The sequence below is a fragment of the Corvus moneduloides genome, chromosome 5, assembly GCF_009650955.1.
Source record: "Corvus moneduloides isolate bCorMon1 chromosome 5, bCorMon1.pri, whole genome shotgun sequence".
NCBI classification, from domain to species: domain Eukaryota; kingdom Metazoa; phylum Chordata; class Aves; order Passeriformes; family Corvidae; genus Corvus; species Corvus moneduloides.
In genome coordinates this window covers 8879986-8898929 of record NC_045480.1, presented here as the reverse complement: position 1 = coordinate 8898929, position 18944 = coordinate 8879986, and the positions used below count along the sequence as shown (strand labels likewise).

Sequence of the window (18944 nt, the reverse complement as noted above, 5' to 3'; positions counted from 1 at the left end):
GGGGTGTTTAGCCTGGAGGAGGCTCAGGGGTGACCTTACTGCTTTCTACAACTACCTGAAAGGGGGCTGTAGCCAGGTGGGGGTCAGTCTCTTCTTCCAGGCAACCAGCAACAGGACAAGAGGAAAAAGCCTCAAGCTGTGCCAGGGGAGGTTTAGGTTGGACATTAGGAGGAATTTCTTCATGAAAATGGTTGTTAAACATTGGAATGGACTGGCCATGGAAGTGGTAGAGTCACCATCCCTGAGGGTGTTCAAGAAATGACTGGACATGGCACTTAGTGCTATGGTTTAGCTGACATGGTGGTGATCAGTCAAAGGCTGGACTCCATAATCTCAGAGGTCTTTTCCAACCTAATTGACTGTGTGATTCTGTATCCTCCTTTTTGTAACATTGCACACTATTTATAAACTGTTTCACCAAGTGAAGACTCCATGTAAAAAGCTAATGATAAGGATGTTGACTTTCTCAGGATTATCACAAATATAAACAGGGTTGGGAGTAACTTTCTTTGGGTTTGTTTTTTTTTTTACTGTTTTCAGTGCAACAGAGCTCTAACACCAGTTAGGATCCTCTAGTCTTTAGCAGATGAGACACAGACTACCGTGGACTTTTGCAGCTTAGTCATCAAATCATCAGTAACACCTTACTGACTGAGAGGATGAGCCAATCTCACCAACAGGTAACACCACCAGGTGCAACCTGCTAACTTCAGAGTTTGTTTCAAAACTGGCTTCACCTTTAGACGAATGCTCATTTCTGTGACCTTAGTCCAAAGCCACAAAGACAAGCACACATTCAGACTTGTCTGAACGTTCTACTTAAAGAATAAATTACCACAGGCCATTACTACCAATGTTTTAAATTTCTAGGGATCAGAACAATCACCTAAACCTTATACAATCACTAGATTTTTCACCTGATTAAAAATGAAAACATAGGCTCAGAATGACTTTAAATGTTGACAGAAGAATGTTCCTCTTCATTTTTTAAGATACAGCCATCAAGTTTACAAAAAACCTACAAGCAGTCAAAATAATATTCAATATGTGATTGTCGTAATTTCCACATAATTCTGAAAAGCAGTAAGGTCACCAATGACAGTACTTCCAAATACATTAAATAATAATTAACATTTAACTTAGTTCCTATGCAATGTTTCTCAGTACACAGTTCCATATCCTTCTACATAAGGTTTCAAACCTGTAACTAGTGGATACTGTATAAGTATGGCAGCCTGTTTTCCACACAGAAAAAAAGTAACTGTAATTTTTTTCCTTTGAAAGCATAAGAATCTTTTTTGAAAGCTTCTTTATATTAAAAATGATGGAACTTTAATTTTAATTATTCTTGTGGTTCAGACTCTTATGATGCTAAAAAAGCCCCAACCTAGTCAGCTTCAGGCCATTGCTGCAAGCTGTCTCAAATCACAGCAGACACCAGTACAATTCCCTGCAGACTCCTTTAAAAGAAGTGGAGAATGACAGTATAGTGGAGACAAATCTTGGGAGTAGCCAGTAAAAAAAGTGAAGATAAAACAAAGATGATCACACAGATAAAACTGAGAAGTTTCTTTGACAGTAAAGGAGAGTTCCATCTCTTGCTGGGTGATAAAGTAAAACCTTAATTCATCTGAAGCTTATTCCAGTGAAGGTTTGGGTTTCAACTACACTTCAGCTACAGCCACATAGATAAGGCCATTTAAAAAAAAATTGTGAAAAACATCTAGTGAACCTCAGCTAAAACACTAGCTTGCCATCTGTTGGGGCAGCAGCTTATTGAAGATAAGCAGCCTGGAAGCATTATGGCAATTAAGAAATCTTTTGGTCATTAACTCCACACCAATTAAACACTAAAGGCTGGTAGAACCATTCTGTGGCTCAGAACTGCATTTTAAGGCAAACTCTTCTGCTCCCAATGACTGGTTTCATGATGAGACACGGTGTGGCAAAGAACCTTTAAACATTTACTGAGATACTTCTTTGTCCACTGGTAGCCCACATATGTGCGTGTTCTCCTACTCAAAAATAATTTCCATGCACACATACAAAGTACTTACTTCATTCCTACATTTACATGGCAACCTCTTTAACCCACATTCAAAAATACCATGTTTCAAAAAGCCTCAGTTCATGTACACACACATCCTCACTCACTGCATCTGTCCATATAAGCGTCTCTGGGCTTGCATCACCATTAGTGTTATCCAAATTCAGAACCTCATATCTATCTCTGTGAAATATTCCCTACAATACGTTTGAAATAGTCAACTGTTGGGTTTAATATGGTTATAGAATTTGAAAGAGGTTCCTTAACTTGCTGTTATATTTATAAACTAACAAAAGTCTGCCTATGACAACATGCTTTACTCAAGGCATTCTTAAATTAAACTACCAATCTCAGTGGATAAAAACACCTAATATTAGAAATATCTGAAATACCGTTCAGCCTCGAGAAGAAGAGAAGACTGACAGGGTACATCTTATCAGTGTCTATAAGCATCAGAAAGGAGGGTGTCAAGCAGATGGAGCCAGGTTCTACTCAGTGGTGCCAGGCAATAGGACAAGAGGCAAGAGAGGCAAGAGGTGGAAACTGATGCATAGGAAGTTCCACCTGAACAAGAGAAAGAACTTCTTCACTGTGTAGGTTACTGAGCCCTGGAACAGGCTGCCCAGAGAGGCTGTGGAGTCTCCCTCACTGGAGATATTCAATCACTATCTGGAAACAATCTGGTGCAATGTGCTCTAGGAAGACCCTACTCGAGCAGGCAGGTTGGACCAGATGACCCCACCAGTGGTCTCATCCAACTTCAGCAATTCTGTGTACAATTCAATGGTATCATCACATTCCCATCTTAGGAAGACTTCTGCTCTGACAGCTAAAGTTTCTATTTCTGCACACAGGGAAAGAAACAAACAAACAAACCCAAAAACACCCCACCACCAAAAACCAGAAAACAAGCTTTGGTATTAAAAAAAAAAAAAATAAAAAAATCTTAGTTTAAAACCATAATTATTTTAGCCCCGAAACACAGAAGAAATCACAAATTTGCAGTGCCCACAGTTAGTGTACTGACTTCAACCACATCAACAAACAGCTGTTTGTACTAGTTCTCTCACTTTGAAAAGAGCCTCAAAGAGAGAAGTGGGTGGCAGAGTGTGTTCAAGTCTGGCACCCCTGCCTAAAGCCGCATCTTTTGCTTGTAAGGAGCCACCATTGATGCAGTTTGACAGCACAAAGCTGAAAGCTGACCAGGAGTCAAGGTAGTGCCTTACCACACTTTAGAACACTACGTGTACATTACGTTTAATACTGTTTCCAACACATTTCAACACTATATACATAATGAGATATGTCCTAATACACAGACTTTAGAGTCATGGCTTGCATTAATTAACAGACTTTCAGAAAAAGGATTCAACTGACAGCCTTCTTTTCCTTACCTCACTTTACAATGCTGGTATCATGACAGACACTCAAAACCTGAGGGACATGACCAGAACTTCTCAGACAAATTCAAAAAACAAGTCTACATCATGCTGTGCTTAGCTAGCATGTTCAAGAGTCTCTTTCTTTCTTGAACTCGCTTGCCCATTTCAAAAGGCCAAGCATAGCTCATGTAACATCAATAACGCTTGCTCTTTTACGGCTTTCTCCCCGCATTCACATTAACTCATCTCCTTCATCCAAAAGGAAAAAAAAGACCCATTTTAGTTTTATTCTATCCTTTGAAAGACCCCACCCTCATTCACTACCCACACACTTCTGTTAACTTACCAGGCCTGTAACTGCCACCTGTTTCTTCTGACATACGAGAATAAAAGCAGACCAAAAAAGACCAGTCCCCAAGAAAGCAGTGGGTTTTCTACATACGAAGTACATAAAAAGATGCTGCTTCAGGGCCTTGCTCATGTGTCAGTCTAGCTGGCAAATATCCATGTTTATAGCTCCTAAATGATTGTTGGTGGTAAAGAAAGAACATTCAATGGGTAGAGCTCAACACTAACACTGAGTTATCCTGCACTAGCTCTGGCAGCAGCCAGCTCTGCCAGCACACAGCTGTGCTGAGCCCACCTGAGAGGAAAATTACTACCGTAAATCCAGATCATGTATTAGCTTAGATGACCAATTTTTGATAACAGCTGGCTCAGGAGATAGATGGTCATAACACAACACGGATATGCATTTCCCCCCTTCTCAACAGCTTTATGAGTGTTACAACTAAATGAGATTCCCAGTACTGTAAAACTTCCTTCACCTTCTGATGCTGTAGAGAAACATGCCTACTATACTCTTTACTCTCCAGTACCCTTTCTGAGGACTAATTTCAGAGGCTACTTCTGCTATGCCTGCAGGTTTCCTAAAGGAGGTGAAACCTTAAGGGGGAAGGGAAAAGATAACTACAAAAAAACATATCTCACAATTAATTCACTGTTGTCCACAGAAGTCTAAGTAGTAAAACCCTTAGTGTAGACTTCAGTTGCCAGTGTTTCTCTTCCTAATTCAGAAAACTACAAATAGTTATGGGTCCATGGAGCCCTTACATTTTTAAATGGCAATTGCTGGATTTAATTACTACAGATAACTTATCAACCATATATTATTTAATAAACAGATATCAATCACTAGAGTTGTATATGCCAGTGATACATGCATGTGTTAATACCCCATCTTTTAAAAGTTCATGTCTACAGCACATGTACAGGTTTGTGACATAAACCAACCACTACCCAGTTCTCTACACAGTTCGGTCTTGCTTTAAGTAGAGAAGCTACTACTTCCAAAAAGAGCAACAACTGACTTAAGAATCAAAGTGAGCAAAGCTGACATTGCAATGCAAGCCATGACTAAACAATCACTTTCGCTATTGTAGGCATAATTAATATCTAAAAGAATAAAGATGGGCATCTGAAAATTTACATCTAGAACAGTGAAGTCTCCTGTGCTGCCAGCCAGACGCTTCTATCCAGCCTGCTACCTTTCCCTGGAGAAGACAAGAAATAGCTATTTAGAGCAGCAAACACTGCCCCAACAGCTGATCACATCCTCCATCTGTCTGCAGCTCAACACAGACCACTGAACTGCTGCCAAAGCAGTTAAAGGAAAAAAAAAAAAAAAAACCAGCAGCTTTTTCCTAAGAGCAACTGCCACCCATGCACCCTCCCAGAAATTAGTCCTCACTGCCTGTTGTGGCCCCTCCTGGACCACAAGACCCCAGCCACATTCTAAGAGGAGTAGGAGATGAGTCCATAAGAGAGCCCTGAAGTCCAGATGCCATAACTGATAAATCTGCTCAAGATCCAGGCAGTCCACAGATCAGGACTTCAAAATAATTACTTCTGTGACCTTGTAAAAATTACTTACCTGGATGATTGTGGTCTCATGTTTTTGAACATCCTTCACAAGTAACCACCTGACAAAGCTGCCACAAGACCACTTCAACAGATCAGTGTGTGAAAGGAGGACAATTGTAAACATCTACTGTGCATGAGGACTTAATGTTGTGATGTTCCGCCCTAAGTAACAATACAGAGGCACCTACAACCTATTGTGTTTTATTCCTCTAGGCCTGAGGAGGGACTGTGCGTAGGAATATTTCATGGAAGTACCCAAAGATTTTCTTCTGAAAAATGTACAGTGGAGTAAATCTTTTGTTTCCTCCTTATAAAAGAACAAAGTTACTCCTTAAGTTTTAAGATATGACCGGAGGGGCCACTTAACATAACCTTTTTGAGCTCAAACTTTCTTTTGTTTTTAAAGAGGAAAAAAACATAACTGAGTAAGCAGCTAGAAGCTACGCATGGCTTCCTACGTAGATTTTTCATCACATTATGCAACTTCAGGCACTCAGCTTGTACCAAAATCTTCCAGGCTTCCCTTCATAAAGAGTGGAGAGAGATGGCCACTCTACAGTGATGCAGAACAGGAAGGCCTTCCTCTCAGATGCCTGAGTGGGTTCTATCATCACTAGGAATTTTGAGATGGAGAGAACTATCTTTGTGGCTTTTGCACAAGAAGGCTGATTATTTAAGAACATGGTTAAAGTACCCACCCCAAGGAATTTTTTCACCAGTGCTATCACCAGTCCAACATGAACAACTTCAGTTCAACAGCCTGGAACAGGCTCATAGGCAGCCCCATTAATTTTCCCCCTAAAATCCACTTTGCAAAACAGTGCCTGGACTAACTTCTGCATCACTAAAGCAGCTGTACATTCACTATTAAAAAAACTAAATATCAAGAAAATATTTAGGAAAAAATATTTACCTCAGGTAAATGCTATGTTGCTCAGACCTATCTTTAATAGTATTTCTGGTGTGTTTTCTCACAGGCGAGGAGGTGAAGGTCAGTAATGTCATAGGCTGCCTTGAATTTTTACAACACAAAATTAAGTAATTATTGTGTCAAAAAAAAAAAAAAGGCATATTTATTCAATTGCATTTTTAGATAAGCCTCAAGTTGGGCAGTTCCCATAATACCTTTAAGAGTAACATCAAAAATGTCATTTCCCCGTTGAACTCTTCATTTGCAGCAAAGAAGGAACCAAACTGCAGTATTCTTCTAGACATTTAACTCAAAATTTTCATTATGTTTAATTATCCTAAGAAAATTCCACATATGGAATATTCTTTCTCAGAACAGACTAGTCCAAAGCCACCTTGGTCACCATTAAAATTTAAAAAAAATATATCAGAAGAAAGTAAAATGTAGGGACTGTTTTTCATTACCTTAATAAAAGGGGATATATGACCTCCCTTCCCACCAGTGAAGGAGCCCCAATAAATATTAAACCTTCTTTGATTACTCAGATCCATATAAACCCAGAACACTACCCAGCACTGCCCATTCATGAAGTCCTGTACATCCTAAGCAAAGCAAGTTTATTTCCCAGTTATTTCTCCCAATCACTTCTCCACCACAGGTCTTCAGCGGACCTGAATTTGTTCAGGACCAGCCTTGCTACACACACGTATCAGGGTCTAAACATTAGTCTCATAGGCACCAAGCACCACCAAATGAATCTCCACATCCACTCAGCTCTCCTTGCCAGGCCAGAAGAGGCTGATTGGACCTCTCACTGTAAAGGAGAAAGGATCCAAGACTCCCCCTCAAGATGGGACACCACTACAACATAATAACAGGATAAATGCCGTAACTGAGAAAATAATGTAATATGAAATACCTAAATAAAGCTTGCAGGAGAAGAACTGGACAAGAACCCTGAATATTCTCATCAATATACACCTATTTCAGAACCAACTTTTCAAACTAATCTAGCTCCAAATTAAATCAACAAAGTTTTGCTTTCACAGTCAGGAAACAAAAGGGAGGAGGGAAGGGAGTCACTATGTATTTTAGAGTAAAAAAATCTTCTCTCTCTCAGTCTTTCACAAACATTTTGCAGCCAATACAGCAAGGGAAAAAAAATCGTCTGCCTTCACACCCTGAATCGAATGTCTCCTAACAAAGCCAAAGGAGGATCCTTACCTCATATGGATTAAGACACCACTGAACCAGATGCCATTTTTTCAGACACACTTTTGGTATGTTTCATTTAACAATCCACAACCAATTATTATTATCAGTTGACCATGATTTTGCAGGTGCAGGAGGTGGAGAGAAATGGAGTGCTCAGGGACTGGATATACATCAAGGTCATGACTGCACACAGGCACACACTTCCCAGGAGCAGCATTACGAGATCTGACCCAATCACCGGTACGTGTGCCTGTGGTCTCAGGTCTATTAGCTGAAAAATGCCTTAACTGAGCATGGGAAGAAGCTACGAAAGAACTAATCATGTGAATGTTATGTAACCACTAAGCTTGCTTTTTAAGTTTGAAATGTTCTGTTTAGATTCTCCTTCTAAATTAGCAAGTTAACTCAACCATACCATCTAAAGCAAATCCTAATAGTTTTATCCCATTCTGTTTCATCTCCTTTTATTTAAAAAAGCAGAGCATAAGCTCTTCAGGGCAGGCACTGCATGTCTATTAAAAAAAAAAAAATTAAAAATGAGTGAACTACCTTTAGTCAGAGGAACAAATTTACTACCTGACTCTCAAAAAGGCTTACTTTTCTTCAAGTCAGTGTTAAGAGTGTTTGTAAGAACCTGCTTCCTCAGCCTGAGGAGCAGAGGTTATAATACTGTTTTATTAGTTGGCATTTATCTAGTTTACCTGAGCCTTGACAAAAATTGGCCAAAATAAGTTTGCTTTTGGAGAGGAGGCCCTCCAAAAGCACAAAAGCTAGTTATTTGCTGAACTTCTGAGCTCCTGACAAAGCTCCTTTTTTGAATGTTTCCTTCCTTTTGAGTGTTAGAATCATGGAAGGAGAAGAGAGAACAGGGAAAATCTCCAATCACAAATCAAACACAGGTATCAGTAAAATGCAACAAGCTAAAAGGTTCTGAAGAAACTGGCAATGGATAGTCTACATATAGACTCTCTATTTAAAATACAGTACCCCATAATAAAGAAATAGTCCACTGAAGTATTCTATAAAATTCTAAAACAGCTCTCAAATGTAAGAAGATTTAATACATTACTACACTTGACATACAATACTTCGAAAAATGCACGTGAGAAAATTGTAAAATGGCTACTAAATGACTCCCTTTAATAGCACAAAATTTGTCAGGCCTGTAACAAAAAGTACTTCTGCAGCTGATCAGCTACTGACACACCACTCTTCACCCCAAAATACCTGAAGATAGCAAAGAATGACCTATTTCACTATAGCGTATGCATGAATTATGCAGTGGTTGCTAAAGATAATCAAATGCCTCTCACAACATCAATAATCCAACTGTCAATCAAAAATTTATAGGATCAAATTAAGAAAGCCTGATGCAATGCATTACTGAATTAAACCAAGACCAAACATAACAGAAAGTAAGATCTATTTCTATAAATAAGCATATTAGAAGAAAAAATGCTAGGAGTCCTGCAGCAGCACTGGACAACTAAGTGACTTGGTTTCCAGTTCCAGTTAAAGTTGACACAGTTACAGGTTTCCAAACTGAGACTCCCTTGCGGTGATAGACTGCCAAAGCACCCTTAATTTCACTATCATTCCAAAACATCTGACAGTGCTTCAGAGGACGAATTCAGATGCTATAAAGCATGTGCATGGAATAACATACCTTCCAGGAAGATTCCATTAGAAGTTGCCCAATTGCATCCCAGAACAAGACTTAGCCTGTACTCTAAGGCAGAATTTAGCCTACAGTCTTAAAAAACCTCCAGATAAGATGTATGAAAACCTCAATTCAAATATATTTGTTAGCTCTAACAGGGTTAGCTAGAATTACAATACTGGCACATGAGCTTTTAGTTTGAACCATAAATACATTCATTTTTAAACTATATTTGATCTGTTTTATAAAGCAGGTTCAAGTATACATTACTCTGAATAATTACTGACACACAAGATAGGACCATTCCTTTAACATCCTGTTTCATTCTGTCTTTTAGACAAGTTTTGGAAGAAACACCTAACAGAACACTAGCACGAGGATGTGCCCACCCCATCCAGAATCGCTGCCCTAAAACCAGGTAAGTGACAAAAGCTGGAAACTACATGACAGCAATGAGAGCATGCGAACAAGTAGAACACGCTATGCTGTGCAGCAAACACTCAATTGAGGGGGAGCTCATGGTTATATTTTACATATTTTCAAAGATTAAACATTTAAGTTTGTTCAGCAGAGAATTGGCTGATGACTTCTCTTATGCACCAAGGGAACTTCACAATATTCTGGGTAAGATGAAAGCAAAGCAAGTCTGGTTACTACTTTACAGCTATTAATGTGTTGCTTACTCTCCATCCAGCTAAAATAAACATTGCACCTAATTTAGAAGTGATCTGCCACGTAAAATACAGCTTTCTTTCTCAACTTCATCCAGAAAAAACATCTGCTAGTCTTTCACTTATAAAACCAAGTCTTGTTTTGACCATCTACCCTTAACTATCAAATTTTTACATGCCATTAAGGCGATTGTATTTTCACAACAGCAAGAGTCATGTAATGATGCTTTAAGATTTCACCTTTGCAACAAAATTATCACTGAACTTCTATGTAATGGCAATTTTCATGTCACAACCGTTGGAAAGCTATTGACAGTGTCAAGAAAGAGGTCACTGAAACCACTATGGAGGAAGCAACACCAACTTTTAAGGAGCATTATGGGGTATAAGCATTTACCTTCCAAAAAACTGAGCACAGGGATTTACCTATCCTCAAAACCGTATTCCAATATGCTTACTGTTTGATTGATCAAGGTCTGTGCTGCAGGCTTATTCATCTACCTCATCTGTTTGTTTAACTGACTTAACTCCCCACTTGCCCATCAGTCTTCAGAACCACTTGTACCACACTACAAAGTGAAATTTGACAAATCACATACACATCTAAGAGTAGAGGCAAAAAAAGATTAATTAAGACAAAGTTACAAATGCATTAAGTAAGTCACATGTTGTGTGCACTTACAAAAGTATGCATAACACGTAAGCAAGTGTAATAGACAGATGTATTCTCCCAAAAATTTAGTGCTGAAACACTGTATTTAATTTTCAAGACATGAGTACCTTCAGAGAGACTGAGAAATTTTATTAGGAACTACCTAGTCTGAAAGAAACAAGAAACATGAAGTAGGTAGACTAGCAGTGATTTTGGCTTTTAAGATAAATTTCAAAAAGATCCCATACGGTCTGATGAGAACCAAAGTTCTAGACTACACATAATGCCAAGACACAAACATCAAAATATTGGGGGTAGTGGAACCACATCAGTGTCCCATTTTGAGCATCACTTCACTGCTGGTTTTATTTCCCTTGGCATGATGTTTAACAATACCTAGGAACCTGTGCCTGTAAAAGCTTGTGATCTAAGACGTAAAACAAAACAAGATGCATCTTCTCGCTAGAGGTTTAGTTAGAACAGTGTTGAGTGATGACTTGCAAAGTTGTAAATAAAAACTTGCACACTTCTTTGCCATTATGTGCATCATTCTTCTGGATATTTAAGTCACATAAAAGCTACTGTCCCAAAAGGAAATTATGCCCAAAGTAAGTATCAGATTAGGACAGACATACAGACATAGTTAATCTAAAGTACCTTGGAATTTGGGTAGCCAAGTATGAAAGAGTATGAACCCAAGTTTTAAAGGCGTGGGGGGGGGAAAAGTCAACCTAAACCACCAGATTGATGACCCAGCAAAATAGATGGGCACAAAACTACATGGAGAACAAAATAAACCCATTTGTTATATCATGGTATTTCGGACACACTACATCACAAAAGCCAATTCTTTAATTTCCCCTTCACGTGCTCAACAAGTTTATGAGAGCAAGAGGAAATGGAGCAGGTGGTATGACATGCTCATGGAGGCCTGAAGATGCTGTCAGCAGGAAATGCTGCTGTAAATATGACACCTGAACACAAGCTCTGTGTTGATAACAAAAAACTTGAGGTAACCTTTATGAGAGAAAGGAACATGAACTTATTTGCTCTTTTGCTACTTGAACCAATACGATACCTTTTGAAGGGCTTAATCCTTGAGTATTTTTTCTTGGGAAAAAAAAATCAATGAAATTATACAATCTGCTCCCAATAAGTTTCACCGTAATATGAAATAATATAACAGATCTGAATTATTCCGAGGCACCAGAGTGCCAACCACAGTCCAAGCTACAATGAACCTTCTATGCTTAATAACGAAGTTGACTACCGCAAAAAGGGCTTAATGGTGAAAAAAAAAAAAAAAAAAAAAAAAAAAAAGAGATATACAGGTGTATTTTTGCTTTCTCAAGGCCTGCCCGCCTATTTCTTACAGCTCCTCCATTAAGGTGAGACCCCGGGGATGGGGACGCTGGAGCCGATTTCAGGACAAACCCCAGAACGACACGGCCCCGCGCAGCCGGCGCGGCCCTTCCCCCACAAAGGGTGGGGAGCCGAGGCCGCTGCCGAGCCCCGCCGCCCCCTCCCCGCCGCCCCAGGGCCCAGCCCCGCGACCCCCGCCGGAGCCCGAGCGGGCCGGGGGCACGGGGGGATGGCGCGGCGCAGCCCCCCGGCTGCCAGCGCGGGTGTGCGATGTCACCGCGCCCGCCCCGGCCCCGCTCACCTCGCCGTGTCCCGCCGCGGCCCCGGCGCCGCCCGGGGCTCCGTTGCCGCCGCCCGGCGCTGACAGCAGGGCGCCCACCGCGCCCGGCGGGGCGGGGGCCGCTCCCACCGCACCCCCGGCCTTGCCCAGCCCGCCGGTGCCGCCGCTGGGTCCCGGCCCACTGGTACTGCCGAGGCCGCCGCCCCGCTTGTTCTTCCGGCGCTTCGCTCCGCGCTTGGCGTCGGCCGGACTCATGGTGCTGACACCCGGGCACGGGAGGAGGGAGCGCCGGGGAGGAGGAGGAGGTGGGGGGAAGGGGCGCGGAGTCGCGCCGAGCGCCCGGGGGTGGCGAGGCCGGGCGAGGCCGGGCGGGGCCGGGGCTCCCCGGGCGGCACGGGCGGAGCGGGGCTGTCACGGCCGCGGGCACTCGCTCGGCCCCGGCGCCGCTGGGCAGAGTTACCGTCCAATATGGCGGACACAAGGGGAAAGTGATCCCCCTTTACGTCGGGGGGCTCCCCCTCGGCGCTGACGGGAACCCGCCGCGCGCGGCACGCTGGGAGGCGTAGTTCCACGCCTCGCCATAACCTTTCACCGGTCCTGACGTCGGACTACAATTCCCAGCGTGCATCGCGACGCCCGCCTGGGCGCGGCGGGTGAGCTCATCCGTTCTCGCGGTGGCTGCTGGGAGTTGTAGTCCCCCGCGCTGCCGTTAGCCATGCCGGCCAGCGTTGCCACCCCGGTCAAGGGACTACAGCACCGCCCAAGAGCTACGTCACGCCTTAAAGGGGCCGCAGTGCTCGGGGATGAGGCATGAGGGGATGGTTTAGGCAAAGCCCCGCGTCAGGGGCCGCAGCCTGCCCGCCGCTCCGACATAACACAGCCCTTCAGTGGAGGGCTGCTTTGTCATCCTGTCTCTATGCAACCATCCCTCAGAACCACAAAGGCACCACCGTCCCCAAATCCCATGCAGAGCAGGCTGAAAATGGAGGTTACACCACGCAGATTGGGGCTGAGGGCACTGCTGTGCCCTGAAGTGCCCTGAGGCTACTGCTTGAATCACCATCCCTGGAAGTGTTCAAGAAATGCGTAGACGTGATGCTTCATGATGGTTTAATAGCTTGCCACATGATCTAGTTATGGGCTTGGCAGTGCTGGGTTAATAGTTGGACTCAGTGGTCTCAGAGGTCTTTAACAACCTGAAAGATTCCATGATTCCGTGTTGTTCCTCACAGTGCACCAGTCACATGCAGGCCCAGGAAAGGTGAAATGCTGTAGCTCTGTGCTTTGATGTGACGGGGTGGAGTGATGCAAAAATCATAGATGTGGGTACATTAAAACTGGTGATAACTTCACAGGATCATGGAATCCATTCGGTTAGAAAAGACCTCTGCAATTGAGTCCAACCTATGACCAAACACTACCATGTCAATTAGACCATGACACTGAGTGCCACGTCCAGTCTTTCCTTAAACACCTCCAGGGACAGTGACTCCATGACCTGCCTGGGCAGCTCATTCCAATGTCTAATCACCCTTTCTGTGAAGAAATTCCTCCTAATGTCCAACCTAAACCTCATCTGGCACAGCTTAAGGCTGTGTCCTCTTTTCCTGTCATTCTCCTGAGAGAAGAGGCCAACCACCACCTGGCTACAACCTCCTTCCCTGTAGTTGTAGAGATCAATAAGGTCACCCCTGAGCCTCCTTTTCTCCAGGCTGAGCACCCCCAGCTCCCTCAGCTGCTCCTCATCAGACTTGTGCTCCAGACCCTTCACCAGCTCCATTGCCTTTCTCTGGATGCAATGAAATGCTTTAACTCTGGGAGATGTGATGCAAAATCATAGGTGTGAGACACCTGGTGATTGCTTAGGGCAGTCTAAAATCTCTTTTGCAGCATTAAAATTGTGCAGGCATTACATGGTTGTGATGGTGGGTCAGAGGACAGTTCAGGAGCGCTGCCATATTTGCCTTTCATTCACCAATGACCATACTCACTTAAAAGGTCACGGGAAAGACAGCCTCAGGAGTTTTGGGAGAGCAATGGAAGAAGGCACTAATTTCAGCGTGTCCTGATGAATGGTTGGCAGTGCCAGGAGAAGCTGCCATCCACGCTGAAGCTGTTCCAGGCTTAGTTTGCCTCAGTACACATAGAGGAGCTTTGCTTGTACATGCAGACAGCTGTGAAACCAGGAGAACATGTTTGTTCGTTCTGTGGTCTAGTAAATGGAAAGGGTTTTTTTGGGGCAGGGCCCTGGTCTTCATAAATGCATTCAGTGCTCAGCACATACAGCACTACATAAACAGCAAATAGCAGTGGCAAAAGTAGCTGTGTACACATAACTGTACACAGCCTTTTGCCACAAAAAAATAAATTCCAGACCTTGGAGTACAAATTTGAAGTCGACTTATCTTTGTAATATATGGCATTATTTTCAGAGCTAACATCTTTCACTTGAAATGGTGACACAGTCTTATATAGGGCTGTCTTAATCTTCCTTTCCGAATTATATTTTCACTTGAACCCTGTTCATTTAACACCATGCTTCTGAAAGAAAGATTACAGCTCTGTCAGTCTCGCCTATCCCCTATGTATTACAGATAAAAAGCATTATTATGAGAAACTATTATAGTAAAATCACTCAACCATACAGGAGCTAAAGTAATGCTACTTAGCCTGACATCACAGTATTTAATTCTACAGTCTTATTGTAGAAAAAAATGTTTCCTCTTACCCTTCAGAAAATAAGGGACATCCTGATGATTTTTTTTAATCAGCTTTCAATATGAAAGAAAATTCGCAGTGCAGGACAGTAAGTTTTTATAAACTGTGCAGGCCAGAGTCTTTTTTAAAACCTGCAGGTAAATACTCAGGGAAATGAAGTACTCTTATGGTTTTGCACTGAACTTAGCTACCACACCTTGTTTTTAACTTACAATTAGCTGCTGAGCCAGTAGGTTGTTTTAGAAATGAACTTGCTACTTTGATGGTGGATTTGAATGTTTGTATGAACCAGAACAAAAGGCAGAGGAAATTAATTTGACTGATGTGAAGACCTACAACTACATTTCTTGTCCTTACTTGAATTAAATTACTTATAACATTCCACCCCATCCCTAAGAAAATAAACTCAGTCATTTGAACAAACTAATTTACCTAAAGCATGGCATGACATTTCAAAATCCTTTTGGGGGAAAAATTATTTATACTCTGAAAATTTTTCACATTTTCCAGGGATGACATATAAAAACTCACTTCATAAACAGTGCAGCTCTCTGCAGGGCTTTCCCATGCTCTTCCTTTGAACCAGCCCAGTTTCAGCAGCATTGTAATTTTCCCTTGTGAGCCGTTACGTCAATAAAAAGCTGAAAAGAGAGCTGTGCAGGTCACAGTTATCTTTGAGTTCTGCCTTCAGGATGTCAAGGTGGCTGGAAAAACTCAATATGGTTTTACCACCTCAGTGGAATATTTGTACTGGTCTCCTGTTGCACGTAGAATGATGTAAGGAGTCTATACACTGAACTGCTGTTATAACCTCAAGTAAAAATTAAGAGACCTGTTAATCATTCATGTTCCTGAAATAATAGTCTCTGTGCTAGGGAGGTTAAAATTTATGGTTTCTTTAGTTTCAAGGGGTTCTTAATTATGAATTTAGTTCCCAGTTTTGCAGGTGCTACTTGATGACATTGGTAATAGACTGAACTCAAAGGAGCAACTTGCACACAAGGCAGCACCATGAAGAGTTTAAAGCACGTCCAGGTTTTGAGGAATCTTCTGGCCTGAGTTGTTAACAGCTGTGTGATGCTTCCAGTTCATTTCTGGCAAGCTGAAGTCCCTAGTAAGGACAAGGTCAGTTGACTTGGAGGTGTCCCTTAGTTCCTCAAAGACTGATTTGTCGGCATCATCATCCTGGCTATAGGTCTACAGCCAACTCCCATGATGACATCCACGTTATTTGTTTGCCACTTGATTCTAATCTAGAGGCTCTCAACTGTGCCATTGCCAGCTGTGAGCTCCACACACATACAGTGCCATCCCTCTGCTTCTTCTGCCTATCCCTCCTGAAGAGCCTATAGGTATCCAAAAGGGTACTCCAGTCACAGAACTCATCACACCAGGTTTTATTTATGCCAATGATGTCAAATCTCTGGTACTGGGCCAAAGCTTCAAGCTCCTTGGGTTTGTTCCTTATGCCTGTGTGCATTAGTGTAGAAACATTTCAGGTGTGGTACATTGTAGCCACTACCTTGTAAAGCAGATTAAGGGGTTGAGGGATCCCATTAATGCTCATTTCCTCAAGTTTTTGGCCCATGGTCACTGGTGAACCTGATTTTATCCCTTTTTCCCTTCCAAGCTAGTGTGAAGCTCTGTCAAGGAACCCCACGAGCTCCTGTGCTACAACTCTTTTCCCCCTCTGAGACAGGCACATCACATCAGGGATCACTAGCCCAGGTGTTGAGTAGATCATCTCAGGTCAACAAACCCAAATTTTTCCAATTCCACCAACCCTGGAGCCACACATTGATGGATTTGCCTGTTCCTATCAGTATTATTTCGTATAACCAGAAGGATCAAGGAAATCAGTACCTGTGCTCCTGATCCCTCTACCAATTGTCCCAGGGCCCTGAAGTCTCTTTTGATTGCCCTCAGACTTCTCTTTGTCATTTCATTGCTGCCAGCTTGAACAATCAACAGCAGATAGTAATCAGAGAGCCTTATTAGGCTGGAGAATTTTCCAGTAATGTCCCTTGCCCAAGCCCCTGAGAGACAATGAGCTGGATCCAGTCTGGACAACTTCAGCAACTAGCACTAATTTGTCTTTGCTGTCCAAAAAGCTGCCATTTTAATAGAAGTTCATTTTCCTCTACAGGAGAGTGAACATGCAGGTGCGTAGGTATAGGGAAGAATGTATTTACACATAAGTGTGCAGCATCACAGCATATATGTATACTGTCTGCCTTTTAATCACCTTACCTCGAGTTCTCACACCCAATTCCAGAGTATCTGAGCTCCTTGCACGTATGATAGATATTGACAGCAAGTTCCTGGACGGCCTTCATGTAGTCTAGGCACTCCCTCCTTTTCAAACAAAGCAAATGTTCTCAGGGTGAGGTTATTGATTTTTTGGCTTTGGTTGAGTTTCTGGTTGCTTGGTGGGACTAAACTGAAGAATAATAAAAGCAGCATCATTCTTCTAGCAAGGCTTTCTGTAAAGCAAAAGACTGCAGGTTTTCCTATAGATGCCCCAAATTAGTTTCACCTAATCTCCTCTGGAATTTGTTTCACAGCCAGATGCCTCAGCTGAGAAGATTTTATCTAATGCTGAAGAGGTTTAGAGCAAAATAAAAGGAATCTCACATGTTGGATAATAAAACTTCATTTCAGGAACTTTATGACCCCTTTGATTTTATGGTTCTTGGGGTTTTTCCTGGACAACCTTCACTGGTCCTTAAACGATGTGTTTTTTAAAGCCATAAGTATAGAAGTCTTGCAGAAAGTCAGACTTACTCCAGGGCATCCACCATGAGAACAGTATCTCAGAGAAACCTTGACTTGGTGCTTGCTGTAGCTGGGAAGATGTGTGATTCCTGGCTTCTTGTTCACAGTGCCTGTACTGAAAGACTCTTGTGTTGTGCTGAACTTACAAACAATAAATGCAGAAGCAGAAAAGCAAGAAAATAATTCTTTCCTTCCAAATGACAGTAAAAAACTGAACGAAGGATGGTTTCTCACAATGTGAATGCTAGAATGTATATGTTTACTGAACTGATCTTAATTCAGCGACTTTTTCCAAACATTCCTTTGATTCTCAATTTTTCCCCATTTAGAGTAGACTCTTTCAGCCTATTCTGAAGAATGTCTTTTCAAACATAACCTGCATTTTATAAAGAATTACCTAATTCTGGCCACTGAAGTATGGGTTATATCATGCAATGTTGCTTCCCTGCCAGCTGGCATTTTACATAATGAAATATGGTGCCTTTTTGGGATTAAAAATCAACATTGCTGTCCACTTGTTGCCCTCGTGAAACAAAGAAACATTTTGCACATCAGTACTAGAACAGCAGGTAAGACTGTACTGGTTCCAGTTTTTCCTATCTAGAGCACAAGGTTATCCCTGTATGAGGGAAAGGCTATGTCTGCAGGTTACTGGCACACAGCTGGAGGATGCCCTCCTACCAGCAATTCCAGCAGCAGTTCAAAATGAAGCAGAGCAGCTCAGAAAAGTCTGCCCTCAGATGCTTTCAAACCCTCAAAATAAAGTGTACAGGGAATTACGTTTAGGCTCTCAGCTAGTGTTTTGGAAGAAAATCCAATTTCCACCTTTCAGAATAGGTGTTAATCTACACATTCAGAGCTTTGTTGGTGTGCTGAGGGAGTGAAGAGGAGATTTCCATAGTGTGATCTTCTCTATTCGCAGTCCTGCGCAGGAAGAAAATACAGCAGCAGTTTCCTTGTTCACAGTTTCCAGTCCTGCCTGCCCAGCCAGCTCCCTGCCTTCAGGAGTCCAGGCTCTCTGCTCCCTCTGAAGGCCACAATCACCAGGGATGTTCAATTTCCCTGCCTTTTCCTTCCATCGTTATTGCCATTAACCCTTAAAATTAAGCATTGGCAGCCATTCACTGAGAGGTCTCTTCCATTTTTGGTTGGTTCTAGATGTCAGGTTCCAATTACTCTAGTAGTGTTCCTCCTGTTTCCAGCTACTGCTGTATAACAACGTTTGGGACTCTTTTGACCCTTTCATTTCACCTTCTAACAGATGCCAAATCTATCCATCAGTTCTAATCCAGAATATGACAGCTGAAAGATCAGAACCTGCCTCCTGGCAGCCATTAGCACCTACAAGC

At 42.3% G+C, this 18944-nt stretch overlaps 1 protein-coding gene across 2 annotated transcripts in view; it reads right to left on the bottom strand.

Moving 5' to 3' along the window:
- FAM193A (family with sequence similarity 193 member A) overlaps nucleotides 1-12451 on the bottom strand; it is a 78322-nt gene extending 65871 nt beyond the window's left edge. Inside the window, exon 1 of one of the 2 annotated variants that reach the window (XM_032109344.1) lies at nucleotides 12124-12451. In XM_032109344.1, the coding sequence (XP_031965235.1) occupies nucleotides 12124-12357 (234 nt within the window). In that variant the 5' untranslated portion in view covers nucleotides 12358-12451. The remainder of the gene's footprint in view (nucleotides 1-12123) is intronic. The other variant, XM_032109345.1, reaches the window with a different exon arrangement.
- Nucleotides 12452-18944: the final 6493 nt, after the last annotated feature.